Below are 27,582 nucleotides of genomic sequence, written 5' to 3' on the forward strand. Positions count from 1 at the left end.
CTATTATCTAAGCAGTAACTCTCTGTTTTTCCTTGGGGGATATGTTCCAGGGCTTCCTCAGTGGATGCCTGAAACTGAGGCTAGTACCAAAATCCTGTATATATATATATATTTTTTTTTTTTTAAAGATTTATTTATTTATACTGGGGTACAGGCCAGAGGTATGGGAGAATGAGAGGATTTACCAGAGACAGAGCAGGGAGCAGAACAGGCATACGACTGAAAACACTGCTCACGGGAGCAACGGGTGAGACAGGAGAGATCTGCTGCGCCATGTGGGTCTCTCCCTGGCAGGCTGGGAATCGAACCTGCGCCGCAGAGACTGCAGACAGCTTCATAGTGGAGTACTCAATCCACTGCGCCACCAGGGAGGCCCAGTTTTCGTTCTTTATGATAAATTTTAATTTGTAAATGAGACACAGTAAGACATGTAATAACAATAACAACAGTTATAAACAACATACTGTTACAAATGTTAAACGAGTGTGATCTCAAAATATTTTCGGGCAGTACTTGACTGAAACTCACATGGATAAGGGGGAGACTACTGTAGGTAGTTTTTCCCTTGAGCCTTAAAAAAATTTTCATTTTTATTGGGATAGAGTTGACATAAAATTGTAAGACATTTGGTGATTTGACATGTATACATTGTGTTAAAGTATATACATTTAATTAAATAGCACTTTCATCATCTCATGTATGTTTTTCTTTCTTTTTTTGATTTATTTTTATTTATGCATACAAGAACTGGGGTACAGGCCAGAGGTGTAAGGGGTGAGAGAATTCACCAGAGACAGAGTGGGAAACAGAACAGGCAGACTGACTGAAACACACTGCTGAGGGGAGCAGTGGGTGAGGCAGGAGAGGTCTGCTGTGCCATGTGCGTAGCTCCCTGGCCAGGGATCCAACTCCTGCTGCAGTGGCTGTGGATAACTTCATAGGTTGTGTTGTAACCCCTTGCGCCACTAGGGAGGCCCTGTATGTTTTTCTTTTCATGAGAACTTTTACGTTGTGCTTCCTTATTAGTAAATTTTAGTTATGCTAATGTTATTAACTGTAAAACTATGTTTTTTCATTAGAACCTCAGGCCTTGCAGCTGATTCCCTCTGACTCCTTCCCCCCAACTTTTAAAGAAAATTTCATGAATGTGAAAAAGAATGCTGTAAGAAGCATCTACAATGAATCCATCAACTAGTTATGCTTTTTAACTTGATATATTTGATATCTATTTGATAGCTATTATAAAATAATACCTATATTTTGCTGAACTAGTTGAAAATTGTAACACTTCTGTTAAATATTTCATGTATTTGATAAGAATAAATACATCCTCCTCTGCAACTCCTATACCATTATCTTTTCTAAGAAAATATAATTCCCAATATCTAGTATCAAGTATATAGTCATATGTTCCAGTTGTCCTCAAAATGTCATTTATAGTTTTTTAATGAAAAATTTAACCAGAGTCCAGTCAGTGAAGGCTCACACATTACATTTTTTACGTGTTACATTTAGAGAGATGTTGACATCTAGTTTTTTTACCCTACTAAGGTCTTCTCAGTATGTGGGGTGACGTTGACATTTTTTAATTGTATTATTTTTATTCCGGTAACAATGGATTACACCACTGTATATAGATTGGTGTATGTTACAACACCACCCATGATCCTGCACCATATTCCATTGGGTTCCTCTCCCCCCTCCCCCCCCCAGTGTCATTTCGGCTCTCAGATTTATAGGGTTTGTTTTGGCTTTGAGTTTCTGTTACTTGGTTGAGTTTCTCTTATTCCACATGTGTGAAATCATTCAGTGTTTGTCTTTCTCCTCCTATTTCACTTAGCTTAACCCCTTCCAGTTCCATCCATGTTGTCACAAATGACAAGTTTTATCTTTTTTTTTTTTAAAGCTGAGTAGTAATTCATTGAGTAATATACCATGTCATCTTAATCCACTCATTGCATTGAGTACTTAGTTTGTTTCCATAACTTGGCTATTGTAAATAGTGCTGCAATGAACAATGGAGTGCATATATCCCTCCAAATTAGTGTTACTTAGGAGTGGGGTTGCTGAATCTTAAGGTTGATAAATTTTGAGAAACCTCCATACTGTGTTCCCTGGGGTCTGGACCAGCCTACATCCCCACCAACAGTGTACAAGGAAGTGCTCCCATACTGTCTCTTTGATATGAGGTGCCACTAGTCTTTTTGACATGGACCGTTCTTCAAAGAATAAGGAGGTACCTAATTGTGATTTTGATTTGTATTTCCCTGATACGAATGGTGAACATTGTTTCTTCATATTGCCTGTTGATTTATGGTATGTGTTTGGAGAAGTGTCTGTTTAGAGCCCCCCATTTTTTAATTGGGCTGTTTGTTGTTGTATGAGGTTTTTTGTAGGTCTTAGATATTGGACCCTTGCAGACATGTGATATGAAAATATTTTCTCCCTCTCAGTAGGGTGTCTTTGTTTTAGTGATTTTCTTTCTTTTTTTTTTTTTTTAAGGATTTATTTATGGATACAAGAGCTGGGGTGTAGGCCAGAAGTGTGGTGGGACTGGGGTTGGGGGGCTGAGAGGACTCACCAGAGACAGAGTGGGAAGCAGAACAGGCTGATCGACTGAAATACACTGCTGAGGGGAGCAGGTGAGACAGAAGAGGTCTGCTGCGTCATGCAGGTTAACTCCCTGGCTGGGGATCGAACTCCTGCTGCAGTGATTGAGGATAGCTGAGACTTAACCACTTGTGCCACCAGAGAGGCCCTTTAGTGATTCTTTCACTGTGTAGAAACCTTTGAGTTTGATAGTTTCATTTGTTTGTTTTGCTTTTGTTTCATGCTGTTGGAGTAGAGTCCCCAAAGAACATCACTGAAGTCAGTGTCATGGGAGTGTTTTGCCCATGTTTTCTTCTATGTATTTTATGGTTTCTGGTCTTACATCCAAGTCGTTAGTCCATTTTGAGTTAATTTTTGTCCATGGTGTGAGATAATGGCCTAGTTTCATTCGCATGTGGCTATCCAGTTTTCCCAACACCATTTGTTAAAGAGATCTTCTTTCCCCCATTTTATGCTCTTGACTCCTTAGTCATAAATTAGTTGTCCCTGCCAGTGTGAATTTATTTGTGAACTCTGGATTTTATTCTGTTGTTAATTGTGCCTGTTTTAATGCCAATACTGTAGCTTTATAGTATAATTTGAAGTCTGGGAGTGTGGTAACTCCATTCTTTTTTGTCAGAATTGCTTAAGGGTCTTTGTGGTTCTATTGAATTTCAGTAATTTTCCTTCTATTTCTTGAAAAATGCCATTGAAATTTATGTAGGTATTGCACTGAAAATGTATACTGCTTTGGTTAAGGTGGCCTTTTGATAGTGTTAAATCCATGAGCAAGGGATATCCATTTCTTTGTGTCTTCTGTGTTTTGTGGTTCTCATTATACAGATCTTTCATCCCTTTCATTAAGCTTATTCCTGGGTATTTAATTCTTTTTGATGCAGTTGTAAATGGGATTGTTTCCTCCCTTTCTCTTTTAGTTTGCTGTTTGTGTATACTGACTTTTGTATATTGATTTTGTAGCATGCCATTTAGCTATACTGATTCATTCTTCCTAGTAGTTTTACAGTGGTGTCTTTAGAGTTTTCTATGTATATTATCATTACCTGGAAATAATGGTAGTTTCACTTTTCTCTTCTAGTTTATATTTTTTTATAGCTCTTTCTTGCCTAATTGCTCTAGCTAGAACTTCCAATACTATGTCGAACAGTAGTGTGAGGTTGCTGCAGATTGCCAAGGGTATAAGCCTTTGGCACTGTAGCTGCTTGATGGAGTGATCTGCAGTCACTGGCTGGCCAAGGTAGATCAGGAGAGACTCCCCCAGCAATGCTCTCCCAAGAAGCCCCGGACTACAGCCACACCCTAAATCTGAATTCTGCTGGTTTGGTTGCCAGTGTAGGGGTGGGGGGTGGTGGTGGGGACAAATTGTGCTGGCTCCAGCCACAAGCAGGCACTGGAGAAGCTTTGGACTATGTAGTATTTAGTGTCCAGGGGCATGCCAATATCAAACAGGGGTTTAGCTGGTGCTACTTGGACCGCTGGGTCTAGCCTCCTGCGAGGTCATGCAGGGGAGGGGTAAATGTTTCTCTTGGTCACTGAAGCCAGCTCTTGTGTCCCTTGCTCAGCAGCCTGTGATCTCCCTGGGAGACCTGCACCGTCCAGCAGTAGTAAGTTGGTAGCTTCAGGGAAGCAGGAGAGCAAGTTGGGGAGATGTGGGTACTTCCTCTAACTCCCCACACTAGCTATAAGCAGGGATGTCCTTTATTCAGCAGGCTGTGCTCTCAGAGACTTGTACTTTCTGAATACATAAATTGGAACCCCACCTGGAGGTTGGGGGGAGTGGGAGAGGGGATGAGGTGAGTGCCTCCCCCTAAACTAGTCCACCATCAAAGGTAGTGCAGGAGCCCCTTGCTCATCAGATTGTGTTTGCCTGGGAGGCCTACACACTCTGGTAGTAGTAGGGAAGTTCTAGAAATGGCTTTGGGGATAGGTGGGCAAGTCAGATAACACAGGTTTCCTTTGTTCTTCAGGCTGTGCTCTCAGGGGAAATTAAGCTTTCTGCTACCCCAACTGGGAGATTGCTCAAGGGGAAGGGACATTGACTTTTTAAAAAAGATTTATTTTATTATGGATTCAAGAACTGGGGTACAGGCTAGAGGTGTGGGTGTGTGTGTGAGAGAGAGAGGATTCACCAGAGACAGAGTGGGGAACAGAATAGGTGGATTGACTGAAACACATGGCTGAGGGGAGCACTGCTGAAATACACTGCGGGTGAGTCAGGAGAGGTCTGCTGTGCTATGTGGGTAGCTCGGGTAGCTCCCTGGCGGGCTGGGGGATAGCTTCATAGGTTGTGTCTTAACCCCTTGCACCACCAGGGAGGCCCCAGGACGTTGACATTTTTAAAAAGACCTTGTTAGTGGTTTTATCGAAACCTTATCTCACTTTTTCCTTATGGTGCTACTTACTCCTCTATTTTGTTATTTCCTATAAAGTGGAAGTGGAAGTGCTTGTTTTGATTCAGGTTCAACATCATTGTCAATGGTTTTCATTGTTTTTTGGTTTTGGCTTTTTGTAAAAGTGTAGTCCATAGACCAAACCATTGATGACAGGTAAAGTTTGGATTATTGGCTATCTTTTCTGTTTAAATTTATTATGACCTTTTTAAAAAGACTGATAAAGAACACAGAGTTTCTGTCTTGTCATTTTGATTTATTGACCTCTGAGAAAATGATCCAGAAGTTGAAGGGGCAAGAAGAGCTTACACATTTAGCAAAAGACAGATTTATAGAGAAATTGTGAAGAGTCACATTCAGATATTTTAGTAATGGGGATTAGATGAATGGATTTTGAGAAATTATTTTCACAAAAATTATTCACCAGTTAATATTTATAATAATAATCAAATACAATACTGATAATAACCATAATTTCAGAGGGTTAACATGATGTGCCATTTCTGTGAGGAGAAATTATGTACTTGGGCAAGAACACAAATGGCACAAAAGTTGTCAGATATATATGAAGATACAGTGATTATAGGGTGAAACAAACTTGATGTATATGAATTTTATAAAAATGATTTTGCTGTATACGATATAATCACTTGAACAACTCATAGGAATCTTGACAGAGGATAAATATTTTTGAAAGAAATGATAAATTTTTCCCCCTTCAGAACATGTATTCAGTTTGATCAGTGTTTCTCAGTCTTAGCATTATTTTATTTTTATTTATTTATGCATGCGAGAACTGGGGTGTAGGCCAGAGGTGTGGGAGGAAAGGGGAGTAAGGTGAGGATTCACCAGAGACAGTAGGGAGCAGAACAGGCGGATCCACTGAAATATACTGCTGAGGGGAGCAGCGGGAGAGACAGGAGAGGTCTGCTGTGCCATGTGGGTTAGCTTCCTGGCCAGGGATTGAAATCTTGCTGCAGTAAATTGCAATAGCTACATAGTGCTAAGACTTAACCTAACCTTTTACCACCAGAGAGGCCACAGTCTTAGCATTATAGACATTTCCCTGGCTGTCTTGTGCATTTTAGGATGTTTAGCAACATCCTGGTCACTACCCATTCGGTAGATACCAGTAAAACCCCTCCTATCCCCCCCTTTTTTTTAAGATTTATCCATCTGTGCACACAAGAACTGGGGTACAGGCTAGAGATGCGAGGGGAGTGGGTGAGAGGATTCACCAGAAAGTGGGAAACGGAACAGGCAGATTGAATGAAACGCACCGCTGAGGGGAGCAGTTGGGTGAGTTAGGAAAAATCTGCTTCGCCATGTGGATTGCTCTCCGGCTGGCCGGGGGATCAAACTCGTGCTGCAGAGGCTGCAGACTGCCTTGCAGTGCTGTGCCCAACCCGTTGCGCCACCAGGGAGGCCCTCTATCCCCATTTTGACTACCAAAAATGTCTCCAGATTTTGCTAGATGTCCTCAGGGGTGAAATTGGCCCTGTGTTTGAGTATCACTGAGTTGGATAAAATCCAGGGGCATGCCTGACGGTTCCTTAGTGATGTTCTTTATGAATTAGGTTTTTCTCTACTGAAACTATGTGTAGCTCTTAAATGCAGTCCCTTATGTAAATATGCTGCACTGTTAAATGATGCCTGGTATGTGCTGAGAGCCCAGGGATATGAATTAGAGAAAGTTTAGTTCTATTCAATTTTATTGAAGATAGGTATGATTCTTACTTGAAAGTCAAGGTGTCATCCTTTTGCTTTAATTCTTCCGGTCCTCATACCCAAATTGCTTGGAAAATAATCTTATTAGCTATGTGTTATGGATAAAGTTTTTATGAGGAGTAATAGAGAATTTTGTTTGAAGTCTTTGAAGTGATCTGTCACTTGACATTCAAAAAGGACAGTCTTAAAAAAAAAAAAAACAGCTGCTTGCTAAGGGCTTGATTAAATACAATGTGTCCTCATTGTTAACCTTTAATTGTCCTTAACATTTTTCAGCTGTGTAAATTATGCCTCTCAGGAAAATGATCTTGGCATTTGCTAGGGGAAGGGAAGGGAAAGGGGAACGCATGCAGTTGGGATAGGTGGAAGTTAGGAGAATTGTTTAATATAAGCTACAAGACTGCAACATCTCAAGTTTCAGGAGAAAGAATTTTTAAGTTTTTGAGTCAAATATTTATGAGCGTGTACATTTTTTCCCCAGTGATTTAGGAACACAATTGAAGATAGCTAAGTAACAGAGTTGATAACGGAGGTAATTTTGTATTTAAAATAAGCAAGGAAACTCATCTTGGCTGTGGTTTTGGATATCATCCTCCATCAAAAGGAATCAGGGATCCTGGAGAAAGGACTGCATGTCTGTCCTACATCTGGGGCAGGAAATGTATGAGATAAACTGGGACCATCTTACTTATCAGGTGGCAAGGTTTTTTTAAAAATACTTCTTTTTTTTTTATAGAGGCATGTTATTTATTTATTTATTTACTTGTTTGTTTATACATGCACTGGGTACAGTCAGAAGAGTGGGAGGGTGAGAGAATTCACCAGAGCCAGAGCAGGGAGCAGAGCAGGCAGAAGGACCGAAGTACACTGCTGAAGGGAGCAGCGGGCGGCAGGAGAGGTCTGCGCGCCATGTGGGACCCTCCTCCGGTGGCCGGGGAGCAGCCGGGGATCGAACCCGCACGGCAGAGGCTGCGGGCAGCTTCGCAACCCAGCGCTCAACCGCTGTGCCACCGGGGAGGCCCTAAAAATACTTCTAAGGATTGGTCAGTGGCACTTGGGAGCCAACTAAAGACATTTCCACTGGTGATAATAGGACATGTCACGTATCAGTAACGTTAACTACAGGGGATCAAAGCACATCAAGTATGTTTAAATATGTGGTAACATGAAGAGTGTATATATATATATAAAGAACAAGCTCATTAATCACTTTGGGGAAATGGTACTGAACCAACATTGTTTTGAAATCAAGTAAATAGCAAGAATGGGGAAAAAAGACATACTTTATAAACCATCACTGGGTAACCAAGTAGAAAATCTTTCTTTTTAATAGAACTGTTCCTTTCAATAAATGAATATGGATTGATTTAGAATGGTTGCATTCAGGCATTGAACGTGCCTTTTTTTTATGGAAGAAAACACTACCCTTGTGTGTAGTGTTGGAGGGCAAAAAAAAGAAGTTACGTTTACTCTAGTCATGCCTCTAAGATCCAACTGTTTCAGGATATACAGAGGACAGAGGCATGTGTATGTCATCAACAGTATCCAGGTTGTAGAACCATAGGAGGTCAGTGACCTGTTTCTTCAATTAGAATAATGTTATTTGGATCCAAATTCAAACAAACTTAAAAAGCATGAAAACCTGAGAGAATTTGATTCAAGTTCTATCTTTTAGAGCTATATACCAAAATATGATATTAGAGACTTCAAAATAATCTGTGAGGCGGAGCATAGATGAAACAAGATTAAGTTTGAGTTTATAATTTTTTCTTTTTCTTATAACTTCTTTTAAAGATTTATTTATACAAGAGGTGGGGTACAGGCCAGAGGCACAGGAGAGTGAGAGGATTCACCAGAGACAGAATAGGGAACAGAACAGGCAGACTGACTGAAACATACTGCTGAGGGGAGCAGTGGGCGTGACAGTAGAGGTCTGCTTACCATGTGGGGTTCTCGCCGGTTGGCTGGGATAAAACCGGCACTGCAGAGGCTGCAGACACCTTCACAGTGCTGCGCTCAACCACCTGCACCACCAGGGGAGGCCCTTGAGTTTATAATTTTTAAAGCTGGACGATGGAGAACGGATATATCTGGCTAGTTTTGTGCTTAATTAAAATTTACCTCTCATTTTAAAAATGGTAGAAAAAGAATCACCACAATTCTGGTTGAGACACTCGTAGTGTGATGACAGTTTGCCTATTCATTGAGTTACAGTATGTTTCTCAAATGCATTGCCCACCCACTCCTCTTGGTCCAGTCCAAATCCCTATGTGTTGGCCTTTCATTTCTAAAATTCATTTTTATCTGATGGTTTTTCAGAAGAAATGAAAATGTCCTTAAATTGAGTAGGGATTGAATTTCAATACGATTTTTTTTTCTGTTTAATATAAGAAGTATCTAAGCCCATGAATACATTTCATTATTTTTTAGAGATGTTTTTGGATGTAAGTGTGTAAAAATATGCCCAGTCAGCAGATTTACTGGGTTGACAAGTTTTATTTTATTGATCCTATATTTCCTAAACTATAAAATCTTGAGGGCCTCCCTGTAGTGCAGGGTTAAAGTCTCAGCACTATCAAGCAATCACCAGTCACTGCAGCATGAATTCAATCCCTGACTAGGGAGCTCACCCACACCAAGCAGCAGACCTCTCCTGTCTTGCCCTCTGCTCCCTTCAGCAGTGTATTTCACCAGATCTGCCTGTTCTGTTCCCCACTCTGTCTCTGGTGAATCCTCTCACACCTCCCCCTCCACCTCTGGCCTTTACCCCAGTTCTTGCATGCATAAATAAATAAAAAAAAAAAATCTTAAAAAAATTTTTGAAAACTATTTTTTAAGTTGAATTTTATTTCCATTTTGAATCTGTTCATTTACATTGAATGTCTTGGCAGAGACTGTGCCCAAGGAATTTCCTCATGCAATAAAATGTTACAACACAAACATCCTTCTTTGGCATCTTTTCAGATTTACCTTTTCCACTGTTTCATAGAATATCTTTTTCAGGGCGGAATAACATTGACTTTGGTCAGATGGAGGAAACTTTGATAGTCTTGGTAAAATTCATTGTTACACAAAAACAAAAACCATGAACTCAGTCTCTTAAGATATTATAAAATCCTGTGATAAAAGATCAGCCTTTGGGATGTTATTACAATATCCACAGGCAGGACATTGAAAAGCAGAATTTGCGTTCAGCTAACTACTTTTTCCAAAAGAAAGTTTTCCACAGATTGCTCAGCATATAGTTTGCTTGCAGCTGGTCCGAGCTGAAAGAAGGCCCTTGAAAACCATCTGTGTGGAGGTTATCAGCTGTAGTTTATAGTCATTTTGCTGGGTGTTTGATGTTTATGCATTGATTATCTTTTGGCTGTGGGCTCTTAGAAAGTCATACAGCAAAGAACAATGGTATAATATTAAGTAGCTAGAAAAAGTTGTTCAGAATGTTTTTTCCACCAGTGGAAACTGGACTGGAAAATACAGAAGTATGTGTTGTGTATTGACTCAAAGGATGCCAACCCAGGATTTGGTTTTACCTTAGTTCAATTTCTGGATAACTTTATCTTTCTGTATTTAAATTAATTATGAAACTAAAAAAAATTAAGTTGCTACCTTAAATCTTTCTCATTGCTCATTCCTTTTTGCCTCTGTGGTTTTGGTTTGTGATGATAAATAATTGAAATAGAATATTATAGACCATCAAAACTCAAGATAAACACTTTACCCTTTAAAACTGTGGTCATTTGCTTGTTGCTAACTCACTGGGGCATTGCTGGGATATTTTACATTTCCAAGGGAACATCGCCATCTGTTGGGCATCTCACAAAGTAATACTATCAAATTGTAAGGGCTTAGAAAGGTAGGTTGGTTGTTTGCTTTGTTTTGGCTAGGAGGCTTTGTGGGGGGGGGGGGCAATTACTGGGATACTGAGTTCACTGAGAACCTTTGCATTTAAAGCTTTGCTTGAACACTGAGCAGTAATGCTATCTCATTCCAAGATAAAGAAATTGACATATAGTCAACTAATATTGGAGGGCAGAATAGCAATAGCTCTTTGTTTGCATTGCAAAGGTATAGGCATTTTTATTTTTTTTTATTTTATTTATTTATTTTTTTTTTAAATTTTTTTTTTTTATAGAGGCATGCTTCATTTATTTGTTTGCTGGTTTGTTTGTTTGTTTTGTTTATACATGCACTGGGTACAGTCAGAAGCGCGGGAGGGTGAGAGAATTCACCAGAGCCAGAGCGGGGAGCAGAACAGGCAGAAGGACCGAAGTACACTGCTGAGGGGAGCAGCGGGCGGCAGGAGAGGTCTGCGCGCCATACGGGACCCTCCTCCGGTGGCCGGGGAGCAGCCAGGGATCGAACCGGCCGCGGGCAGCTTCGCAACCCAGCGCTCAACCGCTGCGCCACCGGGGAGGCCCGGTATAGGCATTTTTAAAACAACAAGTAACTTAGGCAGTTTTCAAATAAAAAGCTGATTCCAAAATTAATGATACTGTACAAAGTAGTAATAGGACTAAGACTAGAGTGTGAGAAGTCAGATTTTCATCTTGGGTGCAAAATTTAAGGTATTATAAAAACGGCTCAAGTAATCAGTAAATAATAGTTTAATGTATCATTTAAAAATTAGTATTAGTAAAAAATTTTTTCATAATGAACAAAATAAGAACAAAACCTGACCCTCTGTTTGCATGACTCTTATCCTAACTTCAGCCCTGGGTATTATAAACTGTTACATTTCTAATTAAAGACTGCTGCAGTTTGCTCCAATGATTTTTTTAATTTGTTGTTTATCAAGAAAAACCATTCTTTAGCCTAAATATTCATGTTTCATAGTTCAGCAACACAGGCAGTGACAAATATGGACGTCAACCCAAAGAAATTCTTGACATTCGAAAATCATTTTGCACTCTGAAAAATACAGACTTTCCTCATCTCCTCAGAATCTTTTATGGGACCATAATTTCTGTAGAAATCTGCAACCCTCAAGGATATAGTGAATGTTCTAACAATATGAAATTATAGACACTTGGCCAGAAGGCTGCACATTGGAGGTTTCATGAAAACACTGGAAGCCATATTAATTATTCTTAACACTGATGGCCTTCTAGACTAAGTTTTTTTTTCTTCAAGAATAAAAGTTTTAATTCTGGACCCTTAGATATGGGGTAGCAGGAGGGGGAGGGGGAAAGAGGTTAGGGGAAATGGTAAAGGGAGCCCCTGTGGTTAGTTACCTTGGGGTAGGTTAGCAATGAATTCAAGAATATGATTCCATATTTTGCATTAAACTGTTCCTCGCTTTCTGAGGTCAGTATCTTACTTAATCTCTTTTTTTTCCTTGTAGCATGGCGGACACCGACCTGTTTATGGAATGTGAGGAGGAGGAGCTGGAACCATGGCAGAAAATCAGTGATGTCATTGAGGATTCTGTAGTTGAAGATTATAATTCAGTGGATAAAACTAATACAGGTAACAAACTCTTTTGATCTTAGCTTGTTTAAATTGATACAGTTTGAGTGGCTTTTTTGTTAAAGTGTGGTGAAGAAGGACTTCTAAGAATCCAGCATTGCTTCCTTATGGCACTGGTGCTACCTTTCCCAACCATGCTTTAGTAAATGCCTCGATTTTTTCTTCCAGAAAGCTAGAAACACTACTTTTAACTGATTAAAAACATGGAGAGTTGTTGGATTAACCAATGTTTATCATATAGCCATCAGATCTCCTACCAAATGGTGTATGAACCAGAGTGCAAAGTGGTGCTATGTGTCAGCGCTCATTTAGAACCAGTCAAAAACAGGTTCTCATAGTCTTGTTTTGTTTGTTTTATTTGAACTTGGTTTCTTTTGTGAGCTGAGCGGAATTTGCTTTGTGTTTGCCTTCATGGACAGTTTGTAGCTTCTTTTTCAAAAAGGTGATGTTGCAGGGTCAAATTCTCAATTGCCCTGAATTCAGAAAGTGTGTTTCCTACCTGTTGTTTTCTCTCTCTTTTTCATTAAAATCTTCACTGCTTTGAGACCTGAAGATGGCATTGATTTGGGCTGAAACAGGACACAGTTCAGGGTCTTGTGGATGGCTTACTATGCATGGTAATGAATATCAGTAGTGGTGATAATAAACTTTTGAGTCCTAGAGGTTTCCTTGTGCTATATAAGCAAAACATTAAAATCCTGGTGGAGTGAGCTCATGATCTAACTTAATTAACCAGAAAATATGAGACAAAGAAGGCATTGTGTCTAATTGGTGGAGTGAGGGGCAAGTAGGAGGAGAAATCAGATGAACAGTTGGATTTACTAATGAAGTAGGACACTTTTTGGCTGTTCAGACTGACAAGAAGATGAAAAGGGAAGATTAGAACAGTATCCTTTAGTGTCATCTGTCCCTGTCTCCAAGTGACTGTGCCTCCCCTTCCCCACAGTTTCTGTGAGCCAGCAGCCAGTCTCGGCTCCAGTGCCCATCGCTGCCCATGCTTCTGTGGCTGGGCACCTCTCTACATCCACCACCGTTAGTAGCAGCGGGGCACAGAACAGCGACAGTACAAAGAAGACTCTTGTCACACTAATTGCCAACAACAATGGTAAGTGGGATTATTGGGAAATTTTTCCTGGGCTAGAGGGATAAGAGAATAACAAGGGTCTTAGGAGCAGATGTACATGTTTCGTTTTAGGTACTGGAGTGGTTCTGCTAGTTGATGAGTGACTTTAGTAATGATTATCTGACATGGAAATGATTTAGTAGGTGGTGATGTTCTGTCTGAGGTAGTGCTGAATTTATGTTGGTGTTTAAAGTCAGGGCAACCGATTTTTGCTGCTGCTGATTTCCAGGAGAGCAAATGTAAGCCCCAAATTCCTAACTATTAAAAAGATCTGGGTCTTTTGTTTTTGTTTTTCAATTGGAAGGGCCCTTCTAGTTTGGTAAGAATACTCCTAAGGCAGCTTTGTTCTGAATTTTCTCTGGCAGTTCTTATTTGGTTATTAGTTCCTGGGTATGGACGCTTGGATATAGAGATGTTGTCTACCTGAAGGAAAAGGTGAAAGAATAGTGGTTTCAGTGTATTTATTGGCTAGAGAGGCTATATAATAATGGTTTTTATGTCATTTCTGAATACTGTTTCTGTCCCCTGAAGATGAGTTATTGGCAAGTTATGTCTCAAGATTTATAACTAGAAGTAGCACCTTCATAGAATCATTGCATTGCTTCAAAGGACCATTTTTAATTATTTTATTTTCTTTAAAATAATTGGTTTGAACGAAAGAATAATAATTCTTTATTAATACAAGAATAATATGTGCATTGTAGGAAAAATAGCAGTAAAAAGTAAAGGAGAAAAAAAGGACTAGTTTTAATGCATTTCCTTTAAAAATAGCTTTAATACAAGAATAATATGTACATCGTAGAAAAAAATAGTAAAAAAAGGAAGAAAAAAAAATTAACTGTAATCCCACTATCTGATGATAACTATTTGTAACTTTCACTCTGCACGTATATGTACTTCTGTATATTTCTTTATGCTATATGTAGTGACTGACTTTTTACAAAAAGGGATCATAAAAATACCACTTTACTCTCTGCTTTTTATCCTTTATGTAGCGAATATTTTCTCATTTTAATAAATACCTGTAGCACTTTATGACTGAATGTTATATCAGTTTATGTTGCCATTAAAAGCGCATGTGGTGTTCTTATTTTGGGTTATAAGCTTTTATTACCCTGCTGTTACATGTTTATTATAATCTTGATTTTTTTTTTTGTGGTTATAAAAAGTACTGTGGTGAACATTCTTAGGCATTATATTCATGCTCTCTGTATGAGCTTACCTGCATTATAAAGTGAGATAGCTGAGTCAGGGGCTTAAAATTTAATAGTATCAAATTGCCCTCATAGATTGTTCTAAATAAGTGCCTTCCAGTAGCTCTTTCCACATATTGTTGCCAACTTTTAAGTATTATCAAACTTCAGTCTTTATAATTTCCATATGTAATTTTTCACTTTTTGAGTACTAAGAACATAACACATGGAAAATCCTTCTAATTTTTAAAAACTTATGGGGAACATTATATATATGAAGATGAGGAAACGTTAGAGAATTCTCTAATTTTACAGGTGTGGTAAGTTCTTAGGCCTTAGTATAAATAATCTTAAGGTTAAATGTTTGGTAAGTGACTAAAATAGGTTTGAATGTTCTGGACTTCAAAACTGTGGCCTTTCTGTTATATTTTATTGTTTTCTTATGTGCAAAGCTAAATTTTTCTTTGTTTTTGGGGTTCCAAGACCCTCGATGAGCATCTCATGACCTGTTGACATGACCTAGTCTCCTTGAGTGCTGAACCCTTGACTTCAGAGCCTTCTTAAGGCATGTGTACAAGCTTTGTAATATACACATTGATCTTATTTCTTTCAAAAGCCTCTAATACTCAAATTAAAATGTTAACCCCTTTTCATGTGGAAAAAATGGTTATAGACTGGTAACCACAATTATGTATGTCTTGGTGTTCTTCCAAAGAATTTCCATGCATGCATTAATAGGTCCAATTTGTCTGGCCTCTTTTTTTTTTTTTTTTTGGTATAATTACATACAGTTCTGCAGTGTTTTAATCTTGAGTATAACTTTATATTCTTGAAATGCTAGCTTACCTATAGGATGAGACTTCAGTATAGAATGAATAGAATGTTTTATAACACAGCCCTCTATAAGCCTTCAATTTAATTGTATGGATATGTAGTCTACTTATTACATGGATAACATAGCAAGGAAGAATAACTTTTAAGCATTTCAGTTTTGTTTCATTTAGTGTACTAGGTATTTTAGAAAGCTAAAAAGTTACCTTTCCCCTTATTCCTCACCTTCTTTTAAACCATTTCTAAAAACAGCCTTGCTCCTGGTTACTAGTAGCTATCTCTTCCAGTAATTATATTTTAGAAGGTTGTCCATTTGGGACATTGATTAGGCATTTATAATTTACCTGTTTTATTTCATTTATTTTAAAAAAAATTTTTTTAAAAGATTTATTTATGCATACAAGAGCTGGGGTACAGGCCAGAGATGCTGGGGCGGGGGGGTGAGAGGATTCACTGGAGACAGAAAGGGGAACAGAACAGGCAGACTGACTGAAATACACTGCTGAGGAGAGCAGCGGGCAAGGCAGGAGAGGTCTGCGGTGCCATGTGGGTTGCTCCCTGGCCGGCTGGGGATTGAACTTGTGCTTCAGAGGCTGTGGATTGCTTCATAGTGTGGTGTTTAACCCCTGCGCCACCAGGGAGGCCCTACCCTGTTAATTTCTTTGCTCCTCTCTGCATAGAAAGTCTTGATTTTAAGAAACATTTTCATACGTGTGGGAGGGAAGCAAGAGACGGGAATGAGTAGGGGCACATGTATAGAATTATACTGGCCCAGATCTAAACTAGGTGTTGGATTTGAGTGTTTGTTTTATGACCATACTTTATCACTTAAATTTATGTAATGTTTTATGTGGATCAAATTTTAAAATATAATCTAGATAAAGGTATCTTAAAAGAATGAATGGATTGGGGAAAGAGGAGTAGATATAGTTTTGCCCTATACCGTAAAATTCCTGTTGTTCCATGAAGAGTGATAGCTGGATAAAAAAAAAATAAAAGTGGGCCTCCCCTGGTGGTGCAGCGGTTGAGCGCTGGGCTGTGAGGTTGCCCTTAGCCTCTGCAGTGCCGGTTCCTTCACCGGCCACCGGCGAGGGTCCCACCAAAAAAAAAAAAAAAAGTGTGTGTGTGTCAGAGACACAGCTAGATACTTTTCCACATGAAAAGGGATGAGACGGTGCCCCTACTTCTTACCTTAACAGTAAAAAACATAACTGTAAGAGCCAAAACTGTGAAATTCTTAGATGCAAATATAGGTGTAAGTCTTTATTTCTTTTTCTGTTGCGGGTAGTATTGGTTTACAGTACTGTGGGGAACTCATACCCTTTTGGATGAGTTGTAAATCCTTATGACCTTAATTTAGGCAGTGATTTCTGAGATAGGACACCAGAAGCATAAATAACCATAGAAAAAATGGATAAATTGGACTTGCAAAAATGAAAACCTTTTATACTTCAAAGGGCACAATTAGGGAAGAGAAAACAGAACCCATTGAATGGGGGAAAAGTTTGCAAATACGTACATACACTTCTGAGCCTACAGTGGTGCCACTTAAGATTTTTCAACTTTCTGATAGTACAAAAGTGATATGTGTTCAGTAGTAACTGTACTTCAAATTTTGAATTTTGATCTTTCCCTTGAGATAGCCAGATGATTCCAAAGTAAATATCTGATACTGTACAGTGTATAGTATTCAATAAGTAACATGAGAAAGTCAAATTATTATAAAATAAACTTTGTATTAGGTGATTTTGACAAACTGTATGCTAATGTAAGCATTTTAAGCATTTTTTAAAAAAAAGATTTATTTATGCATACAAGAGCTGGACACAGGCCAGAGGTGCGGGGAGTGAGAGGAATCACCAGAGACAGACTGGGGAGCAGAACAGGTGGATTGAATGAAATACACTGCTGAGGGGAGCAGTGGGTAAATTAGGAGAGGTCTGCTGCACCATGTGGGTTGCTCCCTGGCTGGCCGGAAATTGAACTTGTGCTGCAGAGGTTGTGGATTGCTTCATAGTGCTGTGCTTAACCCCTTGTGCCACCAGGGAGACCCTTAAGCATATTTTAGATAGATCAGGATAAGGTAGGTGTCTTAAATACAATTTTGACTTACGGTATTTTCAGTTTTTGATGGGTTTATCGGTATGTAATCTCATCATAAATTGAGATCTGTATCTTATAAGGGACATGTATATAAAGAACTACTGTACTCCAATAATACATACACACTAGGATGGTTATAAAAAATAACAAAAGTGTTGATAAAGAATGTGGAGAAACTGGAACTCTCATATATTGCTAGTGAGAATATGAAATGATGTTTTCACTTTGGAAACTAATTTGGCAGAGTCTCCAAAAATTAAACAGAACTATATAACCCACAATTCTACTCCTAGCTATATACCCATGAAAATTGAAAACATATGTGTTCATTCAAAATCTTGTGCACAAATGTTCACAGCAGTATTTTTCACTGTAGCTAAAAAATGGGGGAAAAAAAAACCCCAAACACTAAGTTGTTGAATGGATAAACATTTTTTTGTATCCAATACAATGGAATATGATCAGGCCATAAAAAGGAATGAAATAACTGATACAAATGGAATGAACTTTGAAAACTTAATGCTAAGTGAAGTAAATTAGACACAAAGGCCACATGTTATATGACTCCCGTGATATGAAATGTCCAGCATCAGCATATCTGTAGATACAGAAAATAGATTTGTGGTTGCCAGCTCTGGGAAAGAGATTGGGGAATAAATGTTAGCAGGTTAACAAGGCTTTTTTTAATGGGGGTGATAAAAATAGTGGTGATGGTTGTACAGATATTGTAAATATACCAAAAATTCTGAGTTGTACACTTTGAATGGATGATAGGTGTAGTATGTGGATCATACTTTAATAATTTTTTTCTTTTTAAGAAAGTTTCTGGAGGAATGTTTTGGAATATGTTTACTGTTCTTTTTGCTGTTCCTTAGAATCTACCACTCATCATTTGAAAATTATTCCTATGGCTTTGACTGATCATATGTTTGCATTGGAAAGACATGTTGTGAAGTAAAATAAAGCAGTGCTTAATTCTGAGCTGCGGATATAGTGAATTTAATGTTAAAAATTTCTTAATGTATAACTTTCTGGTTTTCAACTCCTGTTTAGCCCATTTCAAGTTCATTTATTCCTCTTATCTCTGGGTTTTAATACTATTTAAGTAAATGTAAAAGAATGAAGGAAAAAAATCACAACCTAGATTTGTGAAACAATATGTTGTGATAGAAGCTGTTGAATCCTCCTTTATTTGATCACTTTATGGCTGTGGCATAAACTGAGAGTAAACAAAGGCAGGGAATTGGTTGATTAGTTCTTTTAAAGCCTTTTAAAGCCTTTGGATTCCAGTTGCCTCTTTCATCCTCTGGAAGTGGAACTTTGTAAGATCTTTGAATTGTCAGAATTTCTTTGTAGAAAGACCTATGAATGAAAAATATCATTAAAAATCAAACATTCATTAGAATTGTTAGACTTTGTTGGAATTATTCCAGGACATCATTCAAATCATTCATTATGAAGAGTTAAAAATAGTAAACAGTATACGGTAGTTAACCCATTGTGACCTATGTGCTGGCATCTGCTTTCATTTGAATTGTAAACATAATCTAGATATAGAAACCCATCTTTTTTTTTTTTAAGATTTATTTATTTATGCATACAAGAGCCTGGGGTACAGGCCAGAGATGCGGGGGGTGAGAGGATTCACCAGAGACAGAGTGGGGAACAGAACAGGCAGACTAACTGAAATACACTGCTGAGGGAAGCAGCGGGCGAGACAGGAGAGGTCTGCCTCGCCATGTGGGTTTCTCCCTGGCTTGACAGGGATCGAACTCGTGCTGCAGAGGTTGCAGATTGTAAAGTGTGGTGCTTAACCCCTTGTGCCACCAGGGATGCCTGAAACCCATCTTTTTATTTGCACCATGTTTTTGGAAAAGTCCTAAGCAATCCACCAAAATTCAAATATGACCCTGTTGTCAGAATTTTTGCAGGAAATGCTTGTGTTTACATTCTTTATAATAGAAAATGTACAGATTTCATGGGGACTGGCCTTTCTTTCCAGACTAGCCAATGCTGGTTGATTCCACACACATGCATAAAAATTTCCACCCTTCCCTTCCTATATTTTATTTTGGGATGTTGAATCAGCGATTACCTTTGGAAATGTTAGGCTTAGATTAATACCATAATTTATTTTCTTTTACCTTAGAGTTAAAATAACGAACAGGAGATACTCACACACACACACACAGATATATACATCCATATATATATATATATATTCACTTAATATTTTCCATCCATAAATTGCAAAGGGGTAAAAAGAGATGGATGGGAAGCTTATAGATTAAAAGAGATCTGAGATATATCCATCACTTGTACTTTGTCAACTCTTTTGTAACTGGATTCAAAAATTTTAAAAGATACAGATAATTGTCAACTTGGTTTCTGGTTGGGTATTTAATAGTCTAGAGAATTATTTATATTTAACTTTATTGAAGTATAATTGACAATGAAATTATAAAATTTTTGAGTGTACATTGTGGTGGATTGCTATACATATGTGTTGTGAAAGGATTCCCACCACCTAGTTAATTAACATCCATCACCTTACATAATCTTACTTTTGTAGGGGACTGAGTGAGAACATTTAAGTTCTACTTTATTAGGAAATTTGAATTATCAGATTTAGTCATAGAATTACCCTAATTTTTAGGAGTGATAATGCTGTTGATATTCTCTTTTAAAAGTTCTTATCTTTTCAATATATATATGGAGATACACATATAGATGAAATGATATTGATAAGATCTGGTACTTGTATCAGAATAATGTGGGAACTGATAATTGAGTGGAAGATAATGGGTGAAATAAGGTTGGCTGTACGTTTAAAAGTTAAAAAAAAAGTAAAAAAAGTTTAAAAGTTACAGCTAGATTATGGGTACATTGGGGATTCATTATAGTGGTTTAGATGCAGATAGATGGATGGATCAATCATCTGTCAACCTCTGTAATCTTACTAGTCTGCTGACTTGGTGACTCTGAGGGTCTAATCCACAGGTAGACTCTTGATTTCTGGGAGAATATGGGGTAAACTACAGTTTGCCTCTTAACAGCCAACCCATTCTGGCAGTCTAGTTTTGTGGCTAATTACAGTAACTCTGTCAAATGGAACATGCAGTTCATAAGAGTTCATCCTATTCTGATGATTTGAGTTAAAAAGTTGAGGCAGTAATTTCCTTGAATCTTTTTGTTTAGGTATATTGGCTCTGAAATTTTCTGTCTGGTTTTGGATTATTCTTTGTAAATCAGGGAACTTAGTATTAATGATTTTTCTGTCCCCCCCCCCACCCCTGGGCCAACTACATAAATAGGGAACTAAAAAAAAATTGCAAGGTTGTTTTCCTCACACATTAAAAATAATATTTAATATTGCAATAATTAGCTACATTGATTGATACTAATATTCATAATTAAGTCATTGTATTTTTAAGTTGTACCATTTTCCTTGGTGTTGGTTGGTTTTTTTTTTTTTTTTTAAAGATTTATTTATTCATGCATACTAGAACCAGGGTACAGGCCAGATGTGGGGGAGGGTAAGAGTGTTCAACAGAGACAGAGCTGGGAACAGAACAAGCAGACTGACTGAAATACACTGCTGAGGGGGGAGCAGCAGGCCAGACAGGAGAGGTCTACTGCGCCATGTGGGGTTCTTGCTGGCTGGCCCTGATGGAATGGGCGCTGAAGAGGCTGCGGACAGCTTCAAAGCACTGCGCTCAACCACTTGCACCACCAGGGGAGGCCCGGTGTTGCTTGGTTTTTGACCAGGTCCTTCCTTTATCAATTCTTGAAGACATAAAGATTAAGAAGATAGCCTGTCAATCTCTATTCCCATACTTATAAAAGAGAGTGGTTATATTGTCTGTAAATGTTGTATTTCTGTGATTTTACTCACTAGCATGAGATGTTTTTCTTTAGATTTTGTGTACTTGTTGAATTAATGTTTGTTGATGAGTATTCCTTTTTAAAAAAGATTAAGGGGGATTACCTAACAAATTGTGTTCTGGCAAAATAGCTGAAATATGGGTAAAAATTTTACGTTTTTTTTGATTTGTTGTTATGGTTATATGTGGTCACTTAAACCATCAGAGTCAAAGGGATAGCCATTTAAAAGTTCTAGCGTGTTAAGACATCCCTAGTAAAAATGTTTGGGGGAGATGTTAGTGAACCTCCCCTACCTACTTGTTTTTCTGTTAGTTGTAGATTTGGGTGAAGCTTAAATTTTGGGTGAGTTTGGTGACATTAAACCTGAGGTGAGTGAATCTTGTATATTTTGATATATGGAATACCATTTTTATCTAAAACAATGTTTCTTATGAAATGTGGGTTTGTTTTCTCTTACATTCCTTTTTTCCCCCCTTCCCTTTAATCCTATAGCTGGCAATTCTTTGGTCCAACAAGGTGGACAGCCGCTCATCTTAACCCAGAATCCAACCCCAGGTCTGGGCACAATGGTTACTCAGCCAGTATTGAGGCCTGTCCAGGTCATGCAGAATGCCAATCATGTGACTAGTTCCCCAGTGGCCTCACAACCAATATTCATCACTACACAGGTGAGTAGGACTTTGAGTTCTGGCACTTGGGAAAGAAGGAGAGAACGTCTGTGTCAACCTCTGGAGGTTCTGATGTAGCCTTTAGCATCATTAGAAATGATTCTGAGTCCTGTCAAAAGACAGAACCTGACTTTCTCATTTACTGCTTTGTAATTTGATATGATGTTTGTTGTAGAAAGCCTAACCCAGCATACTGCTGCCTAATTTCCCTTCATACTCCAAATAGAGGGCTATTAAGTGACTTGATTGAGGTCTGGACAGAAATTATTGGGTAAACTTGGATTAAGAAGCCTTAATTAGTTAACACTTGGCTCTAAGGCTTCTTGCCCTTTGCTTAGGGTGATTTTTCTTAAAATGGGGTGAGTTAGTTGACATCTGAAATCATTGTGTGAAGTTGGTAAAGTGTGGAGAGTTCTTTAGAAGAGAAAGAAGGTGTTAATTTGATATATAATGTGAATTGATGTTGAAAGCCTAATGTGAAATAGAAAGGCAGATGCTTTTCTTTGCCTGTGGCTTCCTGAGTTACAGACTCCTCTCCTACAAATTTGTCAGAGGTTTATGGCCTTTGAAGTGGACTTTGGGAACAATTTCTTAAAATTGTTTGTGTGTCGAATCACTCTAGTGAATACTGTTAGTGTCATTTTTTTCCTTCTATGCCTTTAGCAATTGAGGAGCCATCCTGTGGACAGGGTTTTTAAACTTAAAAGACAGGGTCTTTTAAGACAAGAAGTAGGTTTTCATTTTTGCTCACCTGTACCAGAGCTTATTTTCCAGTTTTGATATTTTGTCACTCAAAAGTTTGCCACAATTTCTAAAATTTCCATCTCAGTCATTTAAAAGCTGTAATTCTAGAGACAAGTACTAGGTAAGAATGTGGGAACTTTTTTGGACATAGGTCTGTCTCACTGCAGTCTCTGCTAGTGTTAGCTGATCTCCATGTTAAAGATCATTTTGCTTTTTAATGCAGGGATTTCCTGTAAGAAATGTCCGGCCTGTACAAAATGCAATGAATCAGGTTGGGATTGTGCTGAACGTACAGCAAGGCCAAACGGTTAGACCAATTACACTAGTTCCAGGTAAGGAAAAATGTCTATCCATTTGGAATAAACTGGAATCCAGAAGATTTGTTTTTATTGTCTCAAAATACTCTAGGTCACTTTAAAAGTTTAGGTCATTTAAAAAAAACCTATAGATCATGTTGATTTAAACCCAATTAAAAAACAAAACAAACTTTCTAACCTTTGGCCAGGGTGGTAGTTTTATTTATTATTAACTTTTACCACCCTTCATGAGGTAGTAAAACAAGGTTTATGTAGTCATTTTTCTATTTCTGGTGTTTTTAGTTAGCTATTAAATTTGATGTCCTGGAGGGCTATAATTAATGCAGATTTCCAAATTCCATATTCCTTTTAAGCCTACTCACTTACATGGTGGGATTACTTTTTGCTTTATTTTGCTTTCATTTTATAGCATAGATTTTGGATATAAATGAAACAAATGCAAACCCTTTGAAGATAAATACTACCAATGACTAATTAAATTTCTTTCTTAAGATACTGAATTGAAAAATAATTTAAAAAATCTAATTTCCCCCAGTTCTTTATTTATTGTCTGTAAGTTTGCTATAATTCAGGCCAAAAAAGGAGCATCTTAATTTAGTTATAAGGGTTTTTCTTATAACTTGTCTTCCTAAGTTTTTGTTGTTGTTCTCAGAGCCCACAGAGTATTTTTTGGCCTCCAGTCTGATGAGCTTATTGTATCTAATTCTGATATTTCTTCAAATTTGTCAGTGGAATTGTCTATAGCTGAGCCAGGAGATTTTCTTCTTTGGGATATCCGAGTAGAATGACAGTCAGTCTTCTATTTGAGTCTGTGTAAAATGGCAGACTCCATTAATAGTGGAAGGGAAAGATCAGTTTTTTCAGGACCAGGTCTGCTCACTGACTTATCTACAGACATACTGCCTCCCATTCTAGACCCGTCCTTTCTCTTCTAATACTGAGGTCAGGCTACTGTGATTATATTCTTGGGCTAGAAAAGGCAGTGTGATAAGGTGTTTCGGGAGGAGTTGATGGGAGTCTTCTTTCTTCAATTTAATGTTTTTTAGGGTTGGTAACCTAGGTTAATTTTTTTTATTAGCTTGGACACCTATTGCTTTCTTAGATATTACAATCTGTGCTACTCTTGGTAACCTTTGATGATCACCAATCAGTTTGGGGAAATAATCTTTTCATATTACAGAATTTGCAATATAGACAAGAGGAATGTATTGTAGGTGAACTCATTGACCAAGATTTGGTTCTTTTCTTTGTCTCTTTTGAAGCCCCAGGTACCCAGTTTGTTAAACCAACAGTTGGAGTTCCGCAAGTGTTCTCTCAGATGACCCCAGTGAGGCCAGGCTCCACAATGCCTGTGCGACCCACCACCAACACCTTCACCACCGTCATCCCAGCCACTCTGACCATTCGAAGCACCGTCCCACAGTCCCAGTCCCAGCAGACCAAGTCCACTCCCAGCACTTCCACCACTCCCACCGCCACACAGCCGACCTCATTGGGGCAACTAGCTGTTCCACCTCCAGGCCAATCCAACCAGACCCCAAATCCCAAGTTAGGTGAGGCTTGGGAAGAGTTGATGGCAGAACTGGGGGGTGATGGGTGGAGAGCAGATGATTATCACTTGGCAAACATAGCTCCCTCCTTCCCCTCTCCACCTGCAGTGAGCATTGCCAGCTTTGTCACTGTGAAGCGACCTGGGGTTACAGGTGAAAATAGCAATGAAGTGGCCAAACTGGTGAATACCCTTAACACCATCCCTTCCCTGGGCCAGAGTCCTGGGCCAATGGTGGTATCCAACAACAACTCTGCCCATGGCTCTCAAAGATCCAGCGGACCTGAGTCTTCAATGAAAGGTACAAAAACTTTACATGAGGAGCCAATCATTTAAAATCCCGAGTATTTGTTGTATTAGAACTCTCATGCTGTGAAATAGAATATAGTTACTATAATCTGTTTTTTAAGAAACTTTAGTAGATGGGATAGCTACTTGTGAAGTGTTACTGAATCAACTTCATGGAATTCAGTGTGTAATTGTGCTTTGGAGATTATGAAATGGATTGATTAGAGATGGGTGGGATAATCTAAAAATGGTTTCATGGAGGAGCAGGATTTCTGAATAAATTTTAAAGTTAGGATGTGGTAAAGAGTTTTTCATGTGTAGAAGAATATAAGCATGTAAGGATTATAAACATTCTAGAGCAGGGGTCAGCAAACTTTCTGTAATGAGCCAGATGGTAAATATTTTAGGCATTTTGCACAATATGTTAGAACTTCCCCACTCTGCCATTGTGGTATAAGCAGCTACAGGTAGTATGTGAGTGAATGATTGTGACTGTGTGCCACTAAAACTATTAGGGACTTTGAGGTTTGAATATCATATAGTTTTCATATGTCAGAAAAATCTTTCTGTTCTTTTATTTTTATTGCAACCATTTAACAATATATAAATTTTGATAGTGTTCAGAAAATTGACTATCCACAAGAAAATGAAGTTGAACCCTTATCAAACACTATTTATGAAAATTAACTCAGTGAATTCAAAGACCTAAACATTAGAGTTAAAACTATAAAATTCTTAGATGAAAGCATGAGGGGAAAGTTTCATGCCATTGGATTTTGCAGTGACATTTTGCATGTGACACCAGAAGCATGGGCAGCAAAAGAAAAATAGATAAATGGGAGTACATGGAAATTTAAAATTTGAGTGCGACGAGATACTGTATAAAGACTGATACCAAATGGTAGATAATGTTTGCAAATCATATCTAGTAAAAGGTTAATATCCAGAGTATATAAAGAATGTCTATTCTTTATAGTTCAGTAGCAATGAAAAAAAAATTGAGTGCAACAAGGGACACTGTATAGAGAGTGATACCAAATGGTAGATAATGTTTGCAAATCATATCTAGTAAAGGGTTAATATCCAGAGTATATAAAGAATGTCAATTCTTTATCGTTCAACAGCAATGAAAAAAAAAAAGAACCCTAAAAATGGCAAAGGAATTAAATAAACATTTCTCCAAAGAATATATGCAAATGGCTGTTAAGCACATGAGAAAAGGTGCAAACATCACTAATTATCAGGGAAATGCAAATAAAATCATAGTAAGATAACACTTCACATCCATTAGGTATTATATAAGAAAACAGAAAATAATAACAAGTGTTAGTGAGGATGTGGAAAAATAGGAACCTTTGTGGATTGCTGATGGGAATGTAAAATGGTATGATGATCCCAAAAAATGAAACAAAAGATTATATATGATCCAGCAATTCTACTTCTGGGTATATACCCAGAGTATTGAAAGTAGGGATCTGAACAGATATTTGTACACCTATATTCATAGAATTATTATTCACAATGGCCAGAAGGTAGAAGCATTCTAGAAGCCCATCAAATAGTAAATGGGTAAACAAATTGTGTTACATGCATATAATAGTTTATTGTTAAGCCTTTTAAGAAGGAGGGAAATTCTGACCCATGCTACAGCACTACAACATTTATGAATCTTAAGGGCAATGAATCCAATTACAAAAGGACACATCTGTATTATTCCACTTACTATTACCTATAGCAGTCAAATTTGTACAGACAATAGGATGTTAGCTACCAGGAGTTAGGAGGGAGGAGAAATGGGGAATTGTTATTTAATGGGTATAGAGTTTGTGTTGCAGGGAAAGAGTTCTGGACATTGCTTGCATATCAGTGTAAATGTACTTAACAACACTTAAGAATGGTTGAGGTAAATTTTTTTTAATACAGACACACACGCACACACAAAACACAAAGGACAAAAAAACTTTGCAAAGCAGCAATAAAATAAGTAAGCACCATTCTTAACCTGTGGGCCAAACAGAAACTGGCAGCTGGCTGAATTTGGTTCAAAGCTATGATTTGCTGACCCCTAGCCTAGAGTGAGAAGAATGGTCAAAGGTGTGTGTGTGCCTCATAGTGATCTCTCATGCTTGCTTACCAACCTTGATAAGCTGTTCAGGGAATGTTTAACCTATTTCCAAAAGGCCAGTATTCTTTTTCCACTATCATCTTGTCAGTCTTCTTATCAATGCTTCTCACTTCTTTCAGTGACCTCTTCCATGCCAGTGTTTGACCTTCAGGATGGTGGGCGGAAAGTATGTCCACGGTGTAACGCCCAATTCCGTATTACTGAAGCTTTGAGAGGTCACATGTGTGTAAGTGATAGCACCTGTGATGGGGATCTAGCTTAAATGACTACCACTGTAAACCTCCTGTAGAATTGGGAGCTTGTGAAGCAGGGACCCCTCTAAAATAACCTAGATGCCTTTTTAAAGGGTTGCTCTTTATTTTGACCTTTTTTAGAATAGTTATGTACTTTAGAATATGATGGATACATTTAAAGACCCTCAAGTATATTGAAACAATATGCATTATGATGGCTATTATCTAAAAAACAGAATAATTAAAATTATATATTAGTTGTGCTAGATTTTGGCACTACGTAGGGGACAGGTTTGTTAGATAGTTCAGACTCAACCCAGGTTGGCCTG

The 27,582-nt window shown here is 38.1% G+C and overlaps 1 protein-coding gene across 5 annotated transcripts in view; it reads left to right on the top strand.

The window, feature by feature from the left end:
• Window positions 1–5,511: 5,511 nt before the first annotated feature.
• The window catches only part of POGZ (pogo transposable element derived with ZNF domain), a gene marked incomplete at both ends in the record, with an annotated part of 34,706 nt that continues 12,635 nt past the window's right edge, over window positions 5,512–27,582 (top strand). The window contains 8 exons of one of the 5 annotated variants that reach the window (XM_084243506.1): window positions 5,512–5,598; window positions 12,070–12,194; window positions 13,141–13,299; window positions 21,822–21,997; window positions 22,965–23,073; window positions 24,321–24,611; window positions 24,690–24,908; window positions 27,140–27,246. In XM_084243506.1, coding sequence (XP_084099632.1) covers window positions 12,071–12,194; window positions 13,141–13,299; window positions 21,822–21,997; window positions 22,965–23,073; window positions 24,321–24,611; window positions 24,690–24,908; window positions 27,140–27,246 — 1,185 coding nt within the window. Of the gene's footprint in view, window positions 5,599–12,069; window positions 12,195–13,140; window positions 13,300–21,821; window positions 21,998–22,964; window positions 23,074–24,320; window positions 24,612–24,689; window positions 24,909–27,139; window positions 27,247–27,582 lie in introns of those variants that run through there. The other 4 variants (XM_084243502.1, XM_084243503.1, XM_084243504.1 and 1 more) reach the window with 4 other exon arrangements.

This window comes from Talpa europaea (assembly GCF_964194135.1).
Source record: "Talpa europaea genome assembly, chromosome: 9".
NCBI lineage: Eukaryota > Metazoa > Chordata > Mammalia > Eulipotyphla > Talpidae > Talpa > Talpa europaea.